This window comes from Stegostoma tigrinum, chromosome 7 (assembly GCF_030684315.1).
Source record: "Stegostoma tigrinum isolate sSteTig4 chromosome 7, sSteTig4.hap1, whole genome shotgun sequence".
Taxonomy (NCBI): domain Eukaryota; kingdom Metazoa; phylum Chordata; class Chondrichthyes; order Orectolobiformes; family Stegostomatidae; genus Stegostoma; species Stegostoma tigrinum.
In genome coordinates this window covers 10,310,119-10,332,751 of record NC_081360.1, presented here as the reverse complement: position 1 = coordinate 10,332,751, position 22,633 = coordinate 10,310,119, and the positions used below count along the sequence as shown (strand labels likewise).

The window sequence follows — 22,633 nt, the reverse complement described above, 5'->3', positions numbered from 1 at the left end:
TATATTTATTGTTTGTTATTCTCAATTTTTTTGAATGTTTCCATGACCTTTGATGAGTTGTAAATTTTACAGCTCAGGGTTAATAAAAGTACAGAAAAATGGCAAATAAAACTAGTTTGGTTAATTTCAATGACTAATTATTGTTACTATTATTAATTGGCTAAAATAATTAATGCAACTTAGAAATATTTAAAATATATGTTTTATTATGTCAGACGTGGAGAATTTTATGATATCAAATTATCAAGAATGAACACAAACCCATCTTGTAGGCTAAGGAAGTGTTAATGGAAATTACTTCATGAATTTTCTAATCAGCTGTGCCAGTAGTATCTGACAAATATTGCATTAGCTTCATGCAACTTTGTATGCAAGACACTGCCATAATCCATGATTGTCCACAACAGTTAGAAAACCAGGAAATTTACCATAACAATTTACTACTGATGATATACATAGTATTCAGTACCAGTATTGTTTCCCATTGTCATATAATTCTACAGTTTTTAGAATACCTTTAAAATCTTCAGTCTCTTGGAAGTTGAAATCATATCATGCAACCATCACCACACCATACAGTAGATGTAATATCATTGAAAAGATAATGTTCCATGAGCACAGGTGTCTTTTGATTACCGTTAGCACATTTTAGTGACGAATAAGACATCCGGCATGACATTTTCTGTCAATTTTTCTTACAGCACTGCACTTTGAAGATGGAAACAGAGGTTACTGATGGTCCTATCACTGGTGGTGGTGAGTTTTAAGCAGGAATTTTTTTTTTTTATAAACTTAATGCTGTAAAGCCTCTAGCAGAATATAGATTATTCTGTGCTCAAAAATATACTCAATACTTATTAAATCGATGTTGTTGAATTTGTATCATCCAAAGGAAGTGAACACCTTAAAAGTGAAATAGGCTTTTAGACAGGATGTACAATAAATGTCCCTTACAGATAAATCACTCTCTTCATTCTGGCCTTAAGAAGTGTTACTTTAAGCATTTAAGTCAACATTTAGAATGCACATGTTCATATTGCACAAGAATAATTTATTGAAAACAAGAACTATGCTTTATTAACTATGGTGTGATGACTGACCTTTTCATCATAACAGGTAGTGATGACTTCTCTCCCAAGATGGAGCATTCAAGGGTGGTGGTCCCCACCACAAGCACGCCCAATGGCCAGTACACCTCCTTGAGTCACATGACTAACAGTAAGTGCCTTTTTTCTGCTAGTTTCTACTCTACATCAGCATAATTCTCTGAATCTGCCAGTTTAGTTACCACAGATTATAACATAGGACTCAACTCTCTGAGGAGAAACTCGGCAAAGGGTGTTTATCACTTGTATATATGAACCTGTCTTATGTTTTAAATTATGGAATGTTTGGATTTGGAAATACTTGTTTATCTTTGCCAGGTAGGATATGTTTGGGTTCAGTTTTTAATTTGTTCTACTCTTATGAGTTTGTTTGTGTGTTAGAAGATACTCTGAATAAGAAAAATTTGGTTTCTTAAAAATATTAGTTCAATGTTTCACAGTTGTCAGAGACACTTCAGTTTAGAATTTTAGTTTCAGCATAATTAGTAAATAAAAGTAGAATGTCATAAAATAATCATGCAGTTTTATACATGTGAAACCACTCAAGTTAGTTTTTGATGCCTTGTAAAGTCTTGGATTATTTTCAATCTCATTTTCCACACTGTCTCATTTACAGTGAGTCATAATATAGTGGTTATGGAGAAGAATTGGAATAGTTTTGATTTGTAATCCTGGTGTACTTTGTTCCATTTGTCAGAATACTGAACTCAGAAAATAAGACTGAATGTTTAGGAAATATCCTGCATTTAGAATGCTACCAACTGTGTAAAATTGTTTATTAGAGTTGGCTGATAAATTCCTCTCTACCAAGGAAAGATGGCAGACACTGTCTGTTGTTTGTAGATTACACAAGTTGCTATTGCAACTTTGGCTGTTAAGCAAGTTAAAGCTTACTAAACCCAGTTTTGAAGTGTAAGAAGGTGCTTCATGCAGCTGATTCAAAATGGAATTATTGTGCTCCCAAGCATAGTAGCAGTTTGGAAGATCAATGCAAAACATACAATCAAAGAAAGAAGCTGTTTGCTCCTTTCACGTGATCAATCTTAATTCTAAAATTAACAAATCTAGAAAAGAACATCTGTGTTTTGTAACAGGTACATCATTTGAATTGTTATTACTTGTGTTATAATTTAAAATTAATGAAATGTAGCTGAAATGTGAGAAAACAACAGAACGTTTTTGAAAATCATACTGTCTATACAGTTTTAATAACTCCTGTACACTACTAAAATTTTCAGAACTGTCGATTTTTCTTGTGATAAAATGAAAGCTTCAAGGGAAATGTTGCATGTGTTTGTAAAGGAGTAGATTTTAACTTTTTTAGAACTTGCATGCTACTGGGGACCAATTTTACAGGTGTCCTTAAAAAATGAATTTATGCACAGGTTATAGAGTCATGGATTCATACAGAATGGAAACGGGCAGTTCATTCAACCACTTTGTGCCGATCATAATCCCAATATAAACTAACCCCACCTAACTGTGCTTGGCCTATATACCGCCAAATATTCCATATTGATGTACTTACCCGAATATCTTTTAAACGCTGTAACTGTACCCGCAATCTCCACTTCCTCTGGAAGTTCATTCCACACATGAACCACTCTCTCTGTAGGAAATAAAATGTCTTTTTTAAATCTTTCTCATCTCACCTAAAAAATATGCCCCCTCATCTTGAAATCCCCCACCCTAGGGAAAACACACCTGCCATTCACCTCATCTGTACCCCTCACGATTTTATAAACCTCCAAAGTGTCACTCCTTAACGTCTTATGCTTCAGTGAAAAAAAAATCCCAGCCTATCTAGCCTCTCCTTATAACTCCAACCCTCTATTCCCAGCAATATCCTTTAAACCTCCTCTGAACCCTCTCCAGTTAATGATATCCTTCCTATAACAGGGCGACCAGAACTGGACACAGTACTCCAGAAGAGGCCTCACCAACGTCCTGTACAATCTCAACATGACATCCCAACTCCTATACTCAAAGGTCTGAGCAATGAAGGCAAGCGTTCTAAACACCTTCCTAATCACCCTATTTACTTATGAATTCTATAAGTTGAATTTGAAAATATTATGCGTGCTTGAAATTTTTTTTTAAAAATTTAAATGTGTTGGCTACCTGACTATTTATTAGCAGTGGTTAATATCAGGTGGGGTGTATGGAGTAACAAGATGCCTTTGCTATTAATCATATTACGTTCTGTTTGGGGTTAGTATGGACATGAACAAAGCTTTTTGGGATGAAATATTTAAAGAATGTGGAGATCCCTGTTTTCCCTGCTGTACATGGTTTCCTTTTGCATTTTAGATCAGAAAAGTCGTATTGATTCAGGTATTTTTTACAACAGTTTTCTTAAGACAGGTTTCTCAATGGCCTTAGTTACTTTGTCATACTTTTATTGTAAATCTATTTGAATCTCATGGGACAATGTGTGGTGCCATATTTCTATTGCAGTTGCCAGAGCAGAAATAATTTGAAATGAAACTGCTGTTTGTGTCCTAAATGTGCTAGTACTGTTTAGTATTCCTTACTGATGACTTATTACTGCTTTTCGTGGAAATGGGTTTAGAGATAACAGGGAGTGTGGTACTACTCAATGTAACATTCATGTTTGGTGTTTGGGGGTGGGGGTGGTGAATCTGCCCTCAAAAATAATCCCTTTTCATCTTGGGTGTAAGATGATACCTTTGGCCCAAGGCCAAGTATTATTGGGAGAGTGAGAATGGTGCAGACAAGACTAGCAACAAGTTTGTTACAGGAATGGGGTGGAAAAAGGTAGGTTTGTCTCAGCCTTGGAGCTTTTGTCAAAACAGTGTTTTTTAACCTTTTGATTGCCAATTTTGCACACCTAGTAAACAAATAAGTTTATTTCCTTTTTATTCTTGTAGCAAAACAGTACCGATTATTTGATGATTCAGCTGTAGCTTTATAGTATGTCAAGTATGTTTAACATTCTAAATCAGAGTTGCTTTCCGAAATAATTTCTATTTAACTTGCACCCGATCTCTCAAAAAAAACAATATTATTCGAAGCCCTGATTGTTCAAATTAAAATAAAACATTAATTTTAATCAGTACTTCAATTGATGTCTGTGGAGCTCCAACTAGAATCACTCTTTACTGGACTATACAGTGATTTGGAGATAGTAGTTTGATTGTAGTTAAAAAGAGCCTTCCACAACCTCAGCACATCCCAAAGCACTTGTATACAGCCAATGAAGTACGTTTTGATATTCAGTCATTGTTATCCTACAGGGCTTTGCATGTGGGAAACTCACACAAACAAGTGTAATAGTGATTCACTGTACTGCTTTGTTGATGCTGGTTCAGGAATAAATGTTGGACAGGATGTGCGGGAAAATTGTTTTGTGAAATATTTTCGATTCACCAGAGAGAATAGGCAAGGCCTTTCCATCTGAATTTTGCTTAAAATACAGACCTGTCGGCAGCCATAAAATGTCAACTTAATGCTTCAGGTACAGACAGTTAGTTCATAGCAGCTCAAAGGAAAATGGCTGGTTACATTTTAGGTAGATATACGGAATTAAATCTGGCAATGTGTCCACCCAAAATGTTAACCTGCCGTTTGTCTTTCAACTGATAAAAATGCACTAACACCTTCTTTTAATCCTCATTTTTGAATAAATTGAGTCTGTATCCTCTTCTTTTGGGGACAAAGTGAGACTTTCTAGTTGTGACATATAAGACTCTGAAGGGGCTTGTTAGGGTAAATGCTGGGAGAATATTTCCACTGGCCAATGAACTTAAAACAGGGGGACATAGTAATAGAATAAGGGGCTAATTGTTTACATCTAAGATGGGAAGAAATTATTTCACTCAGAAGATTGTGAATCTGTGGAATTCTCTTTTCAAGAAGGTAGTGTGGACTCCATCTTAGCATACATTTATTGTTGAGATTGGGAGATTTTTCGTTTCTCAGGGCTATGGGGAGTGGGCAGGCTGATGAAATTGAAGCCCAAGATCAGCTTTGATCAGAATTAATAGTTAGGCAGGCCATATGGTACACTTCTGCCTCTCTTTTGTCCTTGAGTTTTAGATTCATAGTTTTCACAGTTGTGATTATTACAGTGCACACTTAAAAAAGGCTGAGATCACATTAAGGAAACATAGAATTTCTGCTAAACCAATATGTATGTAAAATGCTTTATTTTGTCACTGATGATTAATACATTATTTATCATTGGATATAAATATTTGGAGAAATGTGGAATTATTTTTAAATCTGTAGTGTGCAGCCTTGTACACAAATTCAGGTCAGTAGAGCTTGCTCCACACAAATTGACTTATAACTTGTTCAGTTTTTTTAACTTTTGCGATTTTTTTTCTTTATTTGTTCTTCCAGTATTAATTATGCATGCCAAATTGCCCTGAGAAGGGCATGGTCAGTCATTCTTGAACAGTTGGTCATGACTTGATACAGCAGAGTGGTTTGCTATATACAACTTCCTGGGGCAATTAACGTATTTGTGGGTCTGAAGTTATATGTAAACCTGAGCGGAGAGGGGCATATTTTACTTCGCTGAAGGACAGATTTGGTTTCTAAAATGATCGAATAGATGTGTTACCCCTTTGACTGATTCCAGCTTTTATTTCCCAAATTTCGAATACTAACTGAAATTTTCAAACAGCCATCGTTAAATTAGTCCAGGCCTCTGGTTACTAATTCAGTAATTTGGCCACTATTATGCTTGTTAATTGACAACATTTAAATGTGGAGCAAACTGTGTGGAGTTCGCACATTCCTTGTTTCTGTGTGACTCTCCTCCAGGTGCTCTGATTTCCTCCCGCAGTTTAGAGATGTGCAGATTAGGTGGACTGGCCGTGATAAATTGCCCATAGTGCCCAAGGATGTACAGGGATGGGGTTGTAGGGTGGGTCTAGGCAGGATGTGTTTTGGAGAGTCAGTGTGGACTTGATGGGCCGAATGGCCTGCCTCCACACTGCAGGGATTCAATGATTTATATGAAATGATCCACTTGGAGTTTGTGTTCATTTCTGGGCACCAGACCTTAAGAAGAATGCTAGGCCATAGAGAGGGTGCAGGGAATATTTGCTAGAATGATACTAGGGATGTGCAGCAACAACTGCCTAAAGTGACTGGAGAAGCTGGCATAGTTCTTAAAGAAGAAGACATTCAGGTGGGATTTAATGAGATTGTTCAAAATTATGAAGTAATTCTGTGGTGTAAATAAGGAGAAACTGTTTTGTGACAGATACATCAGTAATTAGCAGACACAAATTCAAAATAATTACTATTTTGGAAAGTACTTTTACCCCTTGTTGTTATGATCCAGAATTTATTTCTTGAAGTGCCAGAGGCAAAATCAATAATAACTTGCAAAAGGGAATTAAATGCATCCTTGAAGGCGAAGAAATTACAGGGCGGTGGAAGAAGGGGCAGGGGAGTGGATTAGTTAGGTTTATCATTTAAAAAAGCAGAACATGCTTAATGGGTTGAGATCCTGCCTCTATGCTGTATTATTCTACAATTGTTATGTGTTAATGAGTGTAATATTGACATTTGATTTTAGCATGTAAAATAAACAGAGGCATATTATTCTGTATGGTTTTTCTTACTGCTAATTAAAATGGTAGCTTGTGTCAGTTTATCTTAGATTTTATGCCATTGCATTGCTAGCTTTTGAATGTAACATTTTAGCCTTGTATTTTAAATACATAGTTTTAGTGTTGCATACTTTTGAATAATCTGTATCTCAAAATTGACACAGCTGTTTGAATAATTATGCTTTTCTTAATCTTGTTCTTAAATTGAAGTGCTGCACACCCCAAAAATGAATTAAACATTATCATTATATTATCCAGTAACTGATTTAAAATGTTTGATTGGAATTATTAAAGAATTGCTAGATACATTTTATATTTCATTTTTATGTATGTTCATAAATTTGTAAATGTCTGTTAGAAACAGCATTTTGTAGGGCTTGTTACACAGAAGCCAAATTTATATGTATGTTATATATAATGTGAAGTTATGATCTCCCAGTATAAAGTTAAGAAATTTTTGAATTTTGTTTGCATTTAAAAAATCTTTGGTGGAAATCCTAACAAAAGGAATCGTGCATTTATAGGATCGATTTTAATAAAGCAAATGGAAATGTTGACAAATTATTTTATTATAGAATCTGCAGAATTGTGGCTGTTGAAGCTTTGTAAATCACAGCATTTGTGAGGATCGTAAAGTCTTGAAAATAAACAAAATGTCACCTAGAGAGAAAGAAGTCAAAATTGGACTAGTTAGCTCCATTGTGAAGCCAGCACTGCCGTATGCATATTGGTTTGCTTTTTGTGCTGATGTTTCTGTGTCTTTATAAAATAAAATGATCAGATAAGTGCTGACATCATGCAAAATTAAATGAAAATTTGTTGTTATTGTACTAAATTCATACAGTAACTAATGAAAAATAATTTGACTTGCAAATTGCTTTCAGGTTGAAACAATGCATTATGTAGTTTCTGTTTAATTCCTGTTAGTGTGCAAATTTTTGATAGGATTTTCTAGTCACTTTTCAAATAGTACAAGTATGAAGGTTAATGGAAACTTTCTTTGTACAGTTTCCAGTTCTAAGTGAGCACATAGGCTTCCTTTTTTATTTCCATTTTGATTTAAATCATTCAAAAGATTTTCCCCATATTACTGTTTGAATGAATTAAATGTTCTGAGAAATTTGCTGTAGTTTTATGACTAGTGTCAGAAACATCTTACTCTTACTATGGAGGCTACTCAGATATAATCATCCAGCTGGGATTTCTGAAGTGTTTGTCAAATTAAAGAGTTTAAAGAAATACCACTGAGTTCAAGTAATGTTAACAGTATCAGCTGGAAGCATGACATGGGTACAATCAAAAATAATCTTATTATAAGTCAATATCAGAGAAACACTGCTTCCACTTATTCTGACCAGATTTTCTTTTCCATAAAATAATGTTTACAAAATGTAAACAAACTATTGAAAGAGAAGCTTTTTATTGTTTTGCTGTGACAATGATATATTGCGTTTGTGATTATATTTCTCTTTCTGATGCTTAGTTAAGTGATTTTACATTGTATTTCTTTGTATTTTCAACTGTGCACAAACATTTGAAATAAGGCCAGTTTACTAACCATCTGGAGCTTTCATTCATTCAAAATGTTCACTTGTGTCTTGGAAGTCCTGATACAAGCTGATTTTGGCATTTTAAAGTTGTCCAGCTTGAATTTAAGAACTGTATTTTCCAGGAGTTAGATTTTGCCAGTAAAATTCATGTGTCATTATTTATGAATTGATGAAAAGAAAAATATGAATAGACTGTAAGGCCTGTCAAGTCTGCCCCATCTCATCAACTTTGCAACTGTTTATACCATTGCATTACTGAAATTGCCTATTAATAGGCCAGTTCAAGAAAACTTCTGCAACCGTTTTCAACTCTGAAAGGAATTGAGCAAATTTCAAAATCTGCACAAGTCCATGGTTCCTTATAATTGTAATGAATTGTTTATGTAGCCTCATAACTGAGACTGTCCTAAGGATCTAGTTAGATTCCCAAATTTGCTTTGAGAAAGAAAAGTACTTCTATTAACAGATTTCAAAAGTCTGATTGATTCTTCTTACAAGTTCCATGAAATCTATTTAATGTAATGTATCCAATATGCTAAAAGTTGGAAAACATCAAGCGTATTTTCTCTAAGGCGGCATGTGTCCAAAGTAAATAACACCAATTCTTGACATTTGTCTGCATAACTGAGAATTCTTGAGGGCTGATATCACCCTGGTTTCCCTTCTCTGCATTTTCTAGAGCCTCGATATCTCTCTGTGTGGAGACCAGACTGAACAAATTACTCCAACCATGGGCATATAACTAGTTGTAGTATTTTGCATTTTCTTTTTGACAGTGCTGACAATGCACTTTTTGACCCAAATTAGCATATTTAAATTAGACCACTTTTCAAGCAAAATAGTTTTATTTGCAATAGAAAGACAGAATTCTCAAATTAAAGCAGGGGTCTCTAAAATATTGTTACTTCCTAAGACGTTTCCATGAAATACGCCTGGAAGATTCAAAAGGTTGGACAATTGCAATTACTGTTAAAGTGAGACAGAAGTTGGTAACACCTACTTATTGCTGTGCACAAACCCACTTTGTCAGTTTTTGAGGAAAAAGCTTAAGCATTAACTTGGTACCTATACATCCAAATGCTACAAGACTGCTTACTCAAGACAAGTGGCCAAACACCAAGATTGATTTGGATCCTCAGATTGAGTTAAATTGAAACTGTTTCATATTGATGTAATATGATCATAATTGGTCTATATTTCAAGCTCACAGATGTACAAACAAACTTAAGGAATTTTATTTGCAGCTAAAAGTACTAGTTTAATCGATCTAACATGGTTTAAAAGGACAGGACAATATTGTCTCATGAAAAATAAAGTAATTTAATGAACATTAAGTAATACTTTCTGCATACAAAATAGTGAATTATCATGGATTTACTGATGACATATTGTTCTGTATGATTTGATTGTAAGTGAACTTGTGTCCAGATCCTATGGGGTTGGCACGGTGACTGGGGGCAGCATGGCGGCTCAATAGTTAGCGCTGCTGCCTTACAGCGCCAGGGACCTGGGTTTGATTCCAGCCTCGGGCAACTGTTTCTATGGAGTTTGCACATTCTCCCTATGTCAGTGTGGGTTTCCTCCCAGTGCTCCAGTTTCCTCCCATAGTCCAATGATGCACAAGTTAGGTGGATTGGCCATACTAAATTTTCCATAGTGTATAGGTTAGGTAGATTCACTGTGATAGGTGCTGGGTTACAGGGCTGGGTCGGGGGCTGAGTCTGGGTTGGATGCTGTTCGGAGGGTTGGCGTGGACTCGATGGGCCAAATAGCTTGCTTCAACACTTTAGGGGTTCAATGAGTCTATGGCGAGGTACAAGAAATACACTGAATAACACTAATCACTTTTAAAAAAGTGGGCAGCAGGGTGGCTCAGTGGTTAGCACTGCAGCCGCACAGCACCGGAGACCCAGGTTCAATTTTACCCTTGGGCTGCTGTCTTCATGGGATTACTTTGGGTGCTCCGGTTTCCTCGAGCAGTCCAATGATGTGCAAAATAGGTGAATTGGCAATGCTAGATTGCCCCATATTGACCAGAGATGTTTAGGTTAGATACGTTAGCCATGGGAAATATAAGGTAGTAGAATGGGTCCATGTGGGATGCTGTTCGGAGGGTGAGTGTTTCCGCACTGTAGGGATTTTGTGATCTGTGATCCATTGGAATTGCTTACCCAAGAAAAATCTCCAAATCATGAATCATAATTTCTGAACTTCATCTTATTTTTAAAGCTCCTTAAATATGTCTGAAATACGTCAAAGAACAATTCTGAAAACATTTTTAAAGTTTGTTGACTTTTCTACTGTGATCCCAAACTTTTATTTAGTCCTGTTGTATTTCTGACTCTTTCAGGAAAGTCATTGTAATGTGGCAGCGGACATATGTATAGAACTGTCGTAATTTACAGCACAGAAACACTTTGTTTGGCTCATGGAACTGTGCTATTGTTCATGTTGCACACAGACTTTCTTCTATCCTACTTATCTAAGCTTCTGCAGGCCCTTCTATTTCTTTCTCAGTTTGGTGTATGTAGCTCATATTAAATGTATTTATGTATTCACCTCAATTAAGTTGTTATTAATGCATTTTGATCTGAAGTAACCTTCCCAAAAGCAGAGATTGCTGGAACAGCATCCACAGGTCTTTTGGCCTTATTAGTTTACTTTCTTTTCTTCCCCAGTTGTGTTTATCCATGAAATATACCAATCATTCTGTTTTTATAACGACCCTGATCAGTAATTTCCTAACCTTATATGCATATCATTGAACAGTAAATAGTTCCCTTGCAAGCAGAGACCTTCAAGCATCCTCTCCCTTGCTGTTTTTGATTCTGTTTTGTGTGGTGGCAGGAGGATGCAGGCTGAGGGCAGAATGGTATGGTCTCAGATTTGAGTCCTTGCAGCTTGGCCAAAATTGTGAACTTAATGTACTGAATAGTTTTTTTTAAAATTAGCATGACTAGTTTTTTATGCTGCAGAATCTCAGTGAGGGGAAAGGAAAAGCAAACTAAATTTTCAAATTTACCTATTCTCAACTTTCACTGGTTTTCATTGGTTATGTTAGCTGGATTGTAACTATGAACTACACTTTAAAAAAGTGGGCAGCAGGGTGGCTCAGTGGTTAGCACTGCAGCCGCACAGCACCGGAGACCCAGGTTCAATTTTACCCTTGGGCTGCAGTCTTCATGGGATTACTTTAGCAGGACAGCTGCTCAATATCATGGAGTTTTGAACAATGATTGCTGTCTAGACTATGCACACCAGCAGCATCTGACATTGATGACTGTATTTGTATGGCTTTGGCAATAACTATTACTTTTACAAACTTATGTAACTATTAATCCTATGTTTTTAATTTATGTTTTTGATTTGAGTCACTTAGGACCAAAATAGAGATTGTCAAAGAAAGAGTATCTTATGAGCTCAATACATTACAAAGCATTTTCTGAAATATAACAATATGGAGATAGATAGCAACTAATGCACATAGCAAGATGCAAACGCAAATAAGTACTTTATACAATTAATCTCCTTTTTAGTCATGTTTGACAGATTAAAAAGTGGTAAGAGAACTTCTCAGTTCTCCTCAAAATAGTGCAACAAATTTTGGGTCCGTGAGAAAGCAGACAAAATTCTAATTTATATTGTCCAAGATATGACAACTACATTGAGTGTCAGCCTAGAAAATTACTTGACATCCCTGCAGTGAGGTTTAAACATGTCCCATAATTAAGAATGCAACCATATAGCCAAAGCTGATATATTTGATCAGGTACTGTATGTGGAACATTTAAGCATTCACTCCAAACATGTTCTTCATTTTTTTTTAACTTTACAGCTGACACTGGCAACTTTCACTCACTATCCTATTGACTTAGCTCTTCCATATTTCACTTATCTGTGGAGCAATAACTATTGATGCTTTTGGGAAATTCGGTTAAAAGTGAAGTTTACAGTTCGGCAGTCACGTTCTGAAGTTGAAAATAATATTTTGGATTTCATTAGAACTTAGGAGAATTATGGATGATCACTTAGTCTTGGTTTGAAAATAAACACTTTTTTCTAGTGATTTCTTCCATCTAACATAGTAATAATTAACGAATATAATTTAAAAATGTTTCATAATTCCCATTTATTTCTTTTGTATGGTTGAAATGGCAATCTTGGAACATTGTCCAGTGGAAATAAATGAAAGCTAGCTTCAACTTGTTTGATCTATCCTGTGCTCTAAAAGTTAAATTTAATTCACTTGTTGGGAATTTGTGATACCATACGACAATATCCTTGTTCCTTAACACTGAAATTTGATTATGGGTCCATTTTATGAACTATTTGAAGATATAACAAACATTTATGCTAGAAATTATAGTTTATTTTGTTTTATTTCATTTCATTTTTACATTAAGGCTGTATATGTTCAAATAATCAAGACCGAAAGTAATTGTAATGGAATTATGGTTTCAGCAGTTGGAGAGGAAAGGACTATTGTTAGATGGCCATATTATAGTACAGAAGCTTTTAGCTGTAACTTTCTAACCACAGTGTCGGTGGCGTTGCTGTGCGTTGGAGTGTCAGTACACAGTATCGAGTGTGATGAAAGTTTGCATTTCCTCTTCTGAGATGCCTCCTTGCAGGATTGGATATCAATTAGCCAATGTTAGTATGCTGCTCTATGCCTTCTTGTAATTGTCAGAAGGATAGAATTAATGAAAAGTTGAATGCAATTTGCACCTGCTCAATCTTCATGCTATCGGAGTTGAAAAATTTGGCTAACTGTGAACTGGGAGAAAAGTGAGGATGATAATAGAATTGGATACTCTCAAAAACACTAGAATGTGACTTTGTAACTTTCTTTAGACTTTATGTGGGTGGAAGATTTTTATGACCAGCGAATAGAGATACCCATTGTACAAAGTCACTGAGCTAAATATTTGACTTATCTTCATTCAGTTTGGAGAAAAATAAGCATAACATTCAAAAATGGTGAATATTAATTATACTTTCGTGTCACAAGTGTTGTGATATTGATAAAGTGCAATCTGAACCTTATTTTCTAGACCAAATTAAATAACTTTTCAAAATCAAGTGTTCTTTCTAAGAGTGGAAAAAAAATAGCAATTTGTACATGTTTTTTCAGTGGGATGAAACAAAGATCTTTATCAGTGTTCAAGGGGGAAATGGGCTGTCTGCTTGCTGCTGCAAGTGCTCAGAACATCACTCCAGAAATCACATTCCGCTGAGACATGCACCAAGAGCTGTCCCATATGGTGCGTGCAGGAAACTATGCACCACGCTATCTACAAAAACAATGGCTGGTGCTGCCTCAGTGACGTACAAGTAATAATCAAGTGCAAAACAGTAGTTTAAGAAAATTGCTGCTGTGACTGAATCAAATGACAGTAGAATATTGTTACTAATAAGGTATGTTTGAAATATATTAAACAAACCATTCATTCATATGAAGTCTGTTTTCAACATTGTAGTTTTACAAATCAGCAAGAGGAAGGACTGGTATAAGAAAGCAATGTCTTTCCTTGGGATTTGAGCTGCTGGCAATTGTGTGACCACATTTTATTTTAAATATTTTATTGGTTTTGCAGCAAACTCCATCAAGATAGAGATGCATAGTGATGAAGATGATGGAAAAGTTCTTAATCAGGTGGACCAAGCCAGAAGTAAAGAGGAAATGAGTACCATGGAGGAGTCTGTGTTGGAAAGCAACGGAATGACTGAAACCAACCCAGGGCCGGAGATACAAGCCGATGGAGGGATACGACTTCCGAATGGTAAACTGAAGTGTGACATCTGTGGGATGGTTTGCATTGGGCCCAATGTTCTAATGGTACATAAACGGAGCCACACTGGTAAGCAGTTAAAAGAAAAATTGATCGTACACTAGATAAGAAATGTGTACTTCGAAAAAAATCAAAGTTGTGGACCACCTTAGATATATTTTCACACTAGCTAAATTTACATTTTTTTAAAAAATCACCAGTGTGGTGCAATAAATAACATAGGAATTGTGAGTGAATTAGATTTTATAGTGGGCAAACTAAAGGCATACTGATATAATTGTCATCATGCACTGTTAATAGACCTGTTGTAAAACTGCCAAAAAGAATTTGTTGCCTTGAAAATCGTAACAGTAGTATTTATCAATTAGAGGTTGGTGTAAAATCCTACAATATTTAGGTTAGAAATTTCATAATCAAATTGTTTTGCTCATTTGCAAAATAGTTACAAGTACTGCTTTTCTGTTAGACCTTTTAATGAAAGCTTTTGCACGCTTCATTTGGAGTTTCTAGAGAAGTAATATTTGTAAATTATCAAAGTGAACTGACAGAATTGCTTACAAATTACAATGTTCACATTTTTGTTAGCCTTAAATTTGTAACATAATTAACTAGCTTCTCTAAAATTTATGAAATAATTAATGCATTTTTAAGACACAGCTGTAAGAGTTAGACAATCTTGTGTGTTCTACTAGTAACTCATATCGTATTTCACATTATTAAACTCTGGGAAAATCATACTTTGAATAATTAGCTTCACAGACATTTTCATATGATTCTTTTAAGCTCTTTAAATGATTGGGAAGTTATTGTATCCATCAGATCTCCAATAATTGGCGAATGGATATTTTGGCAATGAAGCATTTATCTTGTGTGCCTTTCTCAACATTGCATTATGGCTCATTGTGGTGCACAACTGCACCTATCATATTCCTGACATATGGTAGAAAAGCAATGAATGCAGCCAATTTATTTTTCATTTTAATTACTGTTAATACCCCTGTAAATATATGTAGCTAATCAGTGCAAGTAATTTACATTTAGTGATTCAAGGCTAATACTTTGGTACCTGATACAAATTAGTATTCTGTGGTTGCCATCTGCACAAAATTAAGTAAATAAGGGAACATAGACTCATTGGGTGGACATAAAAAGGAAATTAGAAGATATGTTTGCCGTATCCAAACATGTCGTCTTAAATCATTTTAAAGTAAGCTGGAGGAAAGTGGGCAGAGGTAATTCCCCTGGTAAATGCAGTGTGGACAAGGGGTCAAATCCCATCATGGATGCTTGAGGAATTTGAATTCAAACAATAAATCTGGAACATAACAATCATCGCAATGATGGTGAGCATTATAAATAACCTACCTGGTTCACCTTTGTCCTTTTTAGGTATGATATCTGCTTTACTTACCCAATCTGACCTGCATATGACTCCAGACCCTTAGTGTTTAACTCTTAATTGCATATTGAAATGGCTTTGAAACAAGATATGTCACAAATGCAGGCCTTCTGGTGACTGTCTTATCCAATGGGAAAAAAATTGATTCAAAGCAATGAAATAATGTTTGTGAAATTTCGCTCTTACTTTCTTCACATCTTCCCCCTCCTAACCCAGCCTGAAACAGTACCTGTTAATCCTACCTAAACTATTATTTGAATAACAGGCCAGAAGATCCTTCATGGCAGGACTTTATGTACAAAAATTCTGAAAACAAATGACAATTGAGTCTAGAATTTGAACTTCTGTTTCCTGGTAAATGAATCTGTTTGGAAGAATTTTGCCGTGATCAGCGCTGGCTCTTCAACTGGAGCTGTCTACATTCTTATCCCATTCCTTGAACTTTTGCTATAAATACTTTGTATTATTTTCCAAATAACTGGCTGTTTTTCAAATGATGTCAATTTCAGTGCCTCAGTGGCCACTTGTAGCTAAATATTGTATTCCCAATAACTTTGTGTGAATACAGAAACACTTACTGCTTTTTATTCTTTTTATCTAATGATAATTCTAGATATGTGTCCCCTTATCAATTCACCAATAAATGGGAATAATCTTTCACTGTCCACCCTTAAAAATCTTCATAATTTTGATAACATTAATTTAAGTCCTTTTTAGTTATTCCTATAAGTTTTTCTGTTGACATGTCGGTTTGTTAAATATCTACATCATTCAATAAAGCAAGTCCTCATTTTATATCAGTTTAACAATTCTGCTATTCCTGGAAAAATAGAACTTCTGCTTAATTATGCCCAATCTCCCGTTGCTGTGTGTACCTCAGGTGGGACATCAAATAGATTCAGGGGATTTTTCCTGAAATGGAGAGGTAAAGTCAGAGTGATAATTAAAATGTTGCTTTAAGAGTGACATTTGCATTGATAATAAGAAGCTATTTGATGTTAATTGGACACATTTCATACATTATGGAGAGACTAGGAAGTGGGATATACGAAAAGGGTTGTTAAAGTAAAGAGGAGTAATACAGGAAGAATAAATATAAACAAACAAAATGGCTGATTTTGCGTTGGCACCGTATGGTAAAATTGGGCCCAATGCCTTTAACATTCTATTCTCTTTCTTCCACTGGGGTTACGTCTGTGAGACAGATATAATATTTTCCAAGAATGAATGTGTTGGAGAACTAGGTTTGAGTAAAATTGTTTTGTAATCTGACATAAACAACTTTTTGTTCTTTTCTGACATGCCTTTAGATATGAAATTATTATTTACAGATTTTGTTCCCATTTTCTGACAAGCTCATGACATGGGATTCGTCTTTAAGTTAATGGCTTTCTAATTATCTTCTATTGACTTAATAAAAACTTGCAAATCTTACAAGTTACAAACTTCTGGATTTTGTATAAAGTTATCCAGCTGAGAATACTGCAGCCTTGTCATTGATTTTAGTGGGTTGGTTTTTTTGCTCAAATCAAATTTTCAAAAATGCAGTGGGAAGCTGCTAACAATAGATACCAGGAACCCTATACATCCTTTTGCTGACACTAGGCGCAGGGTCGATTCATGACCATAAGGGGTTATAACTGGAGGTTATAACTAGTGGTTATATTGTACCTGGCTTCTTCTCACTGTATCTTTTCTTTTTCTATTCTCTGTTTTATCTCATCCAACACAGTGCATGACAAACTGCCCACATTTATTTACCCATCATTGTTTCTAAGAGTTAACTCTTTAATTTCAAATTTTGAAAATAACGGACTCCTTTCTACCAGTTAAGCCGAGGAGACAGACTTATTGAGTGTGCATTCCTTCCACCTGACCTCAGCAGGCACAACTTAGTGACAGTAGGTTAAATTCTAGGCTAAAGGAGGGATCTTCATGCTGTGAATCACTGCAGAAAGGTGTATAAGAATGACAGCAGGGGCATAGGATGCCAAATTGCCAAGCAGCAGGATCAATAATAACACTCCAGTTATAAATTTGCATGCAGAATTTAAGTGTTCAGTCTACCAATACTAAACTCCTGCTGTGTCTTCCCTGCTCAAGCTGGTGTAGGTACAGTGGGCAGAATGATCTCCTGTACCATAACAATTATTGGATATTGCACATGGGTTAAAGAAGGCAGCGTGTTGATGATAGTCTTATGAAGTGCTTAGAGACTGTACCTTACGATCGAATGATTCATATGTTGTCCCATGAAGTATTGAAAAATGAAACCTACAAAAAGGTAGATGGTATTTACCAAGAAATGTGGTGTATGTACTGGACACATAGAGATCTCTCATATATGGCTCTAAACATTGAAAGGTGGTCAACTTCGTCTTGTGTCATGGCTTTGATTATAACTTACAGACTATTTTCCGACACAGAGTGAGAGATCAGTTCTATAAACATGACTAAGGCACTCATCTCTTTTGGGAGTTCTACCATGGAAACTCTAATCACTGACATCTTGGTTTTGGACCTGCATTGTCAGATGTTTTCAGGTGCCAAATCGTCTCTGTAATTTGTTCTTGTTCAGGACCAATGGAGTACTGAAGCACAGTCCCAGAAAGGTGGCCTTCATTCCTTGGAATAGGCTCCTACTGTCTGTGTCAGAATGTTAACATACCTGCAGCCTCAGCAACTACTTTGGTTATGTCTTTTAGGTTAGATTACCTACAGTGTTGAAACAGGCCCTTCTGCCCAACAAGTCCACACCGCCCCTTGAAGCATCCCACTCAGACCCGTCCCCCTATAACCCACACACACCTCTGAACATTACGGGCAATTTAGCATGGCCAATCCACCTAACCTGCACATCTTTGGACTATGGGAGGAAACCAAAGCACCTGAAGGAAACCCATGCAGACACGGGGAGAATGTGCAAACTCCACACAGACAGTTACCCAAGGCTGGAATTGAACCCGGGTCCCTGATGCTGTGAGGCTGCAGTGCTAATCACTGAGCCACCATGTCTTCATTAGTATCAAAGCTGGGTCTTTCTGATCTGACATTTGCTGAGATATTGCAATTGGCAGTTGGACCCTGAAGGCTTGTAGAACATAGAACATAGAACATTACAGCACAGTACAGGCCCTTCGGCCCTCGATGTTGTGCTGACCTGTCATACCGATCTCAAGCCCATCTAACCTACACTATTCCATGTACGTCCATATGCTTATCCAATGACGACTTAAATGTACCTAAAGTTGGCGAATCTACTACCGTTGCAGGCAAAGCGTTCCATTCCCTTACTACTCTGAGTAAAGACACTACCTCTGACATATGTCCTGTATCTTTCACCCCTCAATTTAAAGCTATGCCCCCTCATGCTTGCCGTCACCATCCTAGGAAAAAGGCTCTCCCTATCCACGCTATCTAACCCTCTGATTATTTTATGTTTCAATTAAGACCAATTGATCAGCAGTTTTGGTTGTATCCCCTTCTCTTGTCCACCCTTCTAAGTTTCATTTAATATATTCTTTACCTCAACCCCAAAGTAACACCTTTCTTTAGTTTATTTGAAGCCACTCAGGGCTATTTTCTGTGGTCATCTGAAGTATCCTCAGTGGACGCCTTGTAGACTTGCACTTTTTAGGTGGATTAACTTCATAGAAGCATGAGATAGGTAAACCAAAAATTAAGGGGGCTTACAAACTTGATTCTCAATTATTATTGTTTAAAAAAGGGGCACAAGTGGAATTAGATTGTTGAATTACTGACCTGGAGTTAGACAACTGGTAATGGTAATAGGAAGAGTCATGATGAGAATTGTGAGACTGTTGGACATATGGGTTTGCAATTTTATTGAGTGTGAAGCCTTGAAGGGGAACTAGGGAAAAATGTTGACTTTCATGCTGCTCTTTCTCCACCTCTTGCTGCACAGTTTGTTGCCAGATGGTGGTAAGGCTGGTTCCTTGATATTGCAAAGTATGCAGCTTTTAGCATATGAGCATAATTCTTGATTCCTGTTCAGGACTTCACTGCAAAGCACCCTGAATGATCCAGAGTCGTTGCTTGAGAAGGTCAGTTGTTTGCTTGCCAATGTTTCTGCTGGGTGCATGGCACTTCTTAAGACCTGCCCAACAACTAGAATCAATGATGAAATCTGAACTGAATCCTGAGAAGCATGCGATACCGTATAGATGGTATGTATGGGTATGGCAACTGTGATGCTAAATTGTAATCTCTTTAATAGGATGTGAGCATTGCTGGACTGATTAGGCCAGCATTTGTTGTTCATCTCAGACCACGTGTTGAGGAGGTTGTGGCAGACTGTATTCTTGAATTGCGATGCCTTAGCCGTATACGCACTGATAGTTCCAGAAAAGATGAACCATGGTTACTGTTTGTCCTGCTTTTTCTCTCTTGGAAAAGTAATGTAACTTTCCACTTACTGTAGAGAGTTTCAATGATCTCTGGGTACAAAATTCCCCTATTACCGATGTGATCTGGTGCATCCTGGAAGAAATGCATTGCATGAATGTGAAGGACACCCTGGTGAACCTTGATGATTACAGACATGCTATGTATGCCCTGTTTTAGGGTTGAGGCTGCTGTATCTGACATATCATTGTCAGCCTCTTTGATGAATCAGTAGTCATGAGGTATTGCTTGTCAGTGAGGATGAGGTATGAGAAATTCTCTTTGAAGAACTGCCACGGATAAGACTTCATCCACGCTGTTTATCACCCCCTCTATGTCCTCCAGCAACCCCAACTCCGTCCTATGATTTTACTTATTTGTCCTCAAGCCCCAGGGGCTGTTCAACCAGCCCATTCTAGATTGCCATTAACTTTGGCTAGCCTTCAAAATAGTTTACCTTGTACCAACAAAGTGTGATGCAGAAGTCTGAATTCAATTGTAAACACAAGAAATAAGCAAAAAAGACTGGCCAAGTCAACAAATAAGCTTTATATGGTGAATGAGCCCTTTTAATTTAGCATTCAATGGTGCATTTAAAAGCCCCCTGCCCGGCAACGAAAGGCCGTTCAAGGCTTGAAAATGTTCCTTTGGTATACAAAGAACAGGAGTCTCAATTTCAGTGCCATTGCAGTGCTGGGCAATAATTGGTCGATTAAATCAACAGCATATTCCTATTGGCTGTTCATAATAGATAGAGTATAAACCATACTCAACTTATTCACGCTTGTAAAACCAAACCAAAAAGTGGACTGGATGAGGGAGAAACTGTGGATGTGATGTGTTTGGATTTTAAAACGCCTTTTCATAAAATCGCAAATAAGAGATTATTGTACAATATCACATCACATGAGATTAATAGTAATATACCAGCATAGATTGAGTATTAGTTAGTGGATAGGAAGCAGAGTAGAAATAAATGAGTCATTTTCGGGTGGAGAAGTGGAGTAACACAGGCATCACTCTTTGCCCCAGCTATTCACAATAGATCAATAATTTGAAGGGAATCAAGTGTAATATTTTCAAGTTTCCAGATGACACAAAACTTGGTGGGAGTCTGTTGGGTGAGGAGGATGTAAAGTGGCTTAAAGGTGATTGATTGAGGGATCAAATACATGCCGGATGTAATAAAAGGTGGATAAATGTGAATTTGTCCACTTCAGTAGGAAAAACAGAATCTTAGGAAGCTATTAAAAAGGTGACAGGTTGGGAAAGGTTGATATGCAAAGGGCCCTAGGTGCCCTTGCCCACCTGTCATTGTAAGTAACCATGCTTGTGCAGCAAGATAGCAAAGCATGTGTTAGCATTCATTGCAAGAGGATATAAGAACGGGAGCAAGGAAGTCTTACTGCAGCTGTATAGGGCCTTCGTGGGACCATGCTTGGAGAATTATGTACAGTTTTGTTCTCCTTCTTAAGAAAAGATATACTTGCAATAGAGTGAGTACAGCAAAGATTCACCAAACTAATTCCTGTGACTGCAGATCTGCCATGTGAGGAGAGATTAGATTTACTGGGCCTGTAGTCACTTAAATTCAGAAGAGTAGGAAGGGACCGCATTAAAACATACAAACTTTTGACTGGACTGGAAAGACTGGAATCAGGGATGATGTTTCCCCTGGCCTAGCAAGTCCAAACAGGGGGTTGTGGTCTCAGTATACAGGATAGGCCAGTTCCAACTGTTACGAAGAAAAATCTCTTCAGTCAGGATGGTATACATTTGGAATCCTCTATAACGGAAGACTATGAAGGCAAAGTTACCTAATATATCTATGAAAGATTTAAGATTTCTAGAAGCACAAGGTGCTAATGTGTATCAGGAGTGAGTCGGTATATAGCATTGAGATAGAAGATCAATCATAATCATGATGCACGGTAATGTATTCTCAACAATCTGAATGGCTGCCTTCTGCATCTATCTATGCTTCTCATTCTGAGTACAGTAACACCCAATTTAAGACAATCAGTTGAGCTTGTAACATGCTTGGTACTAGCAAAATATGTTCATACCCAGGCATGTGTTTTTTGAAACAAATATTTCTACCTCTGCTAGTAGTCAGCACCCTTTATTCCTGTTGTATAAATCGTTATAATTGTTTGATATTTGATATTCTTATATTTGTCCAAGATGAAAAATTCTGGAAAAGTATCCCACTTTCTCGCAATTATAATTTTTTTCCATATTTCTGACATGTGCCTTGAATGTCTACCTTGGACCTTCATCTGACATGGTGGATGACAAGCCTTGTTTCAGAAAGAGTGCATGTAAGCCACTCTGTCTTGAATTCGTTTTTGTCCATATTATGCCTGTAAAATGGGCAGACAGAATATTTGAATTTCTAGGCCTTGGAATCTAGATTCAGCTATTCAAGTGGAACCAGAGCCTCAAATTATTGTGTTTAATCTCCCTGTTTATCAAAATTAACATATCTAACGAGTTGAAAAAATGCACCAAGATTAGTAGTCACAAAATTGGTTTTAGTTTCAAGTAACTGGCCCATGCTCCAAAGAAGCCATTGGATCATTGCCGACAGCTTAAACTTTATCCTTCCCCACATATTGGTACTTACTCTTGTATTAGTTATTTCCAATACTTAATTATTTTTTGCAAAGATTGCGTGACATTCTGTAACCTGACCACACACTCACTCAGTACTTTATCATTTTTTTTTGTACAAGACATAATGGAGTGATCATTGATGGTATACTTACAGTGGTACATTTTTCACTCACACAAT

General features: G+C 36.6%; 1 protein-coding gene across 10 annotated transcripts in view; it reads left to right on the top strand.

The window, feature by feature from the left end:
* Positions 1–22,633, top strand: part of LOC125453796 (zinc finger protein Helios-like) — a 231,551-nt gene that overhangs the window by 126,161 nt on the left and 82,757 nt on the right. For 6 of the 10 annotated variants that reach the window (XM_059647043.1, XM_059647041.1, XM_048533747.2 and 3 more), the window contains exons 2-5: positions 702–756; positions 1,117–1,218; positions 3,006–3,110; positions 13,842–14,105. In XM_059647043.1, the coding sequence (XP_059503026.1) occupies positions 717–756; positions 1,117–1,218; positions 3,006–3,110; positions 13,842–14,105 (511 nt within the window). In that variant the 5' untranslated portion in view covers positions 702–716. Of the gene's footprint in view, positions 1–701; positions 757–1,116; positions 1,219–1,293; positions 1,425–3,005; positions 3,111–13,841; positions 14,106–22,633 lie in introns of those variants that run through there. The other 4 variants (XM_048533748.2, XM_059647046.1, XM_059647047.1 and 1 more) reach the window with 4 other exon arrangements.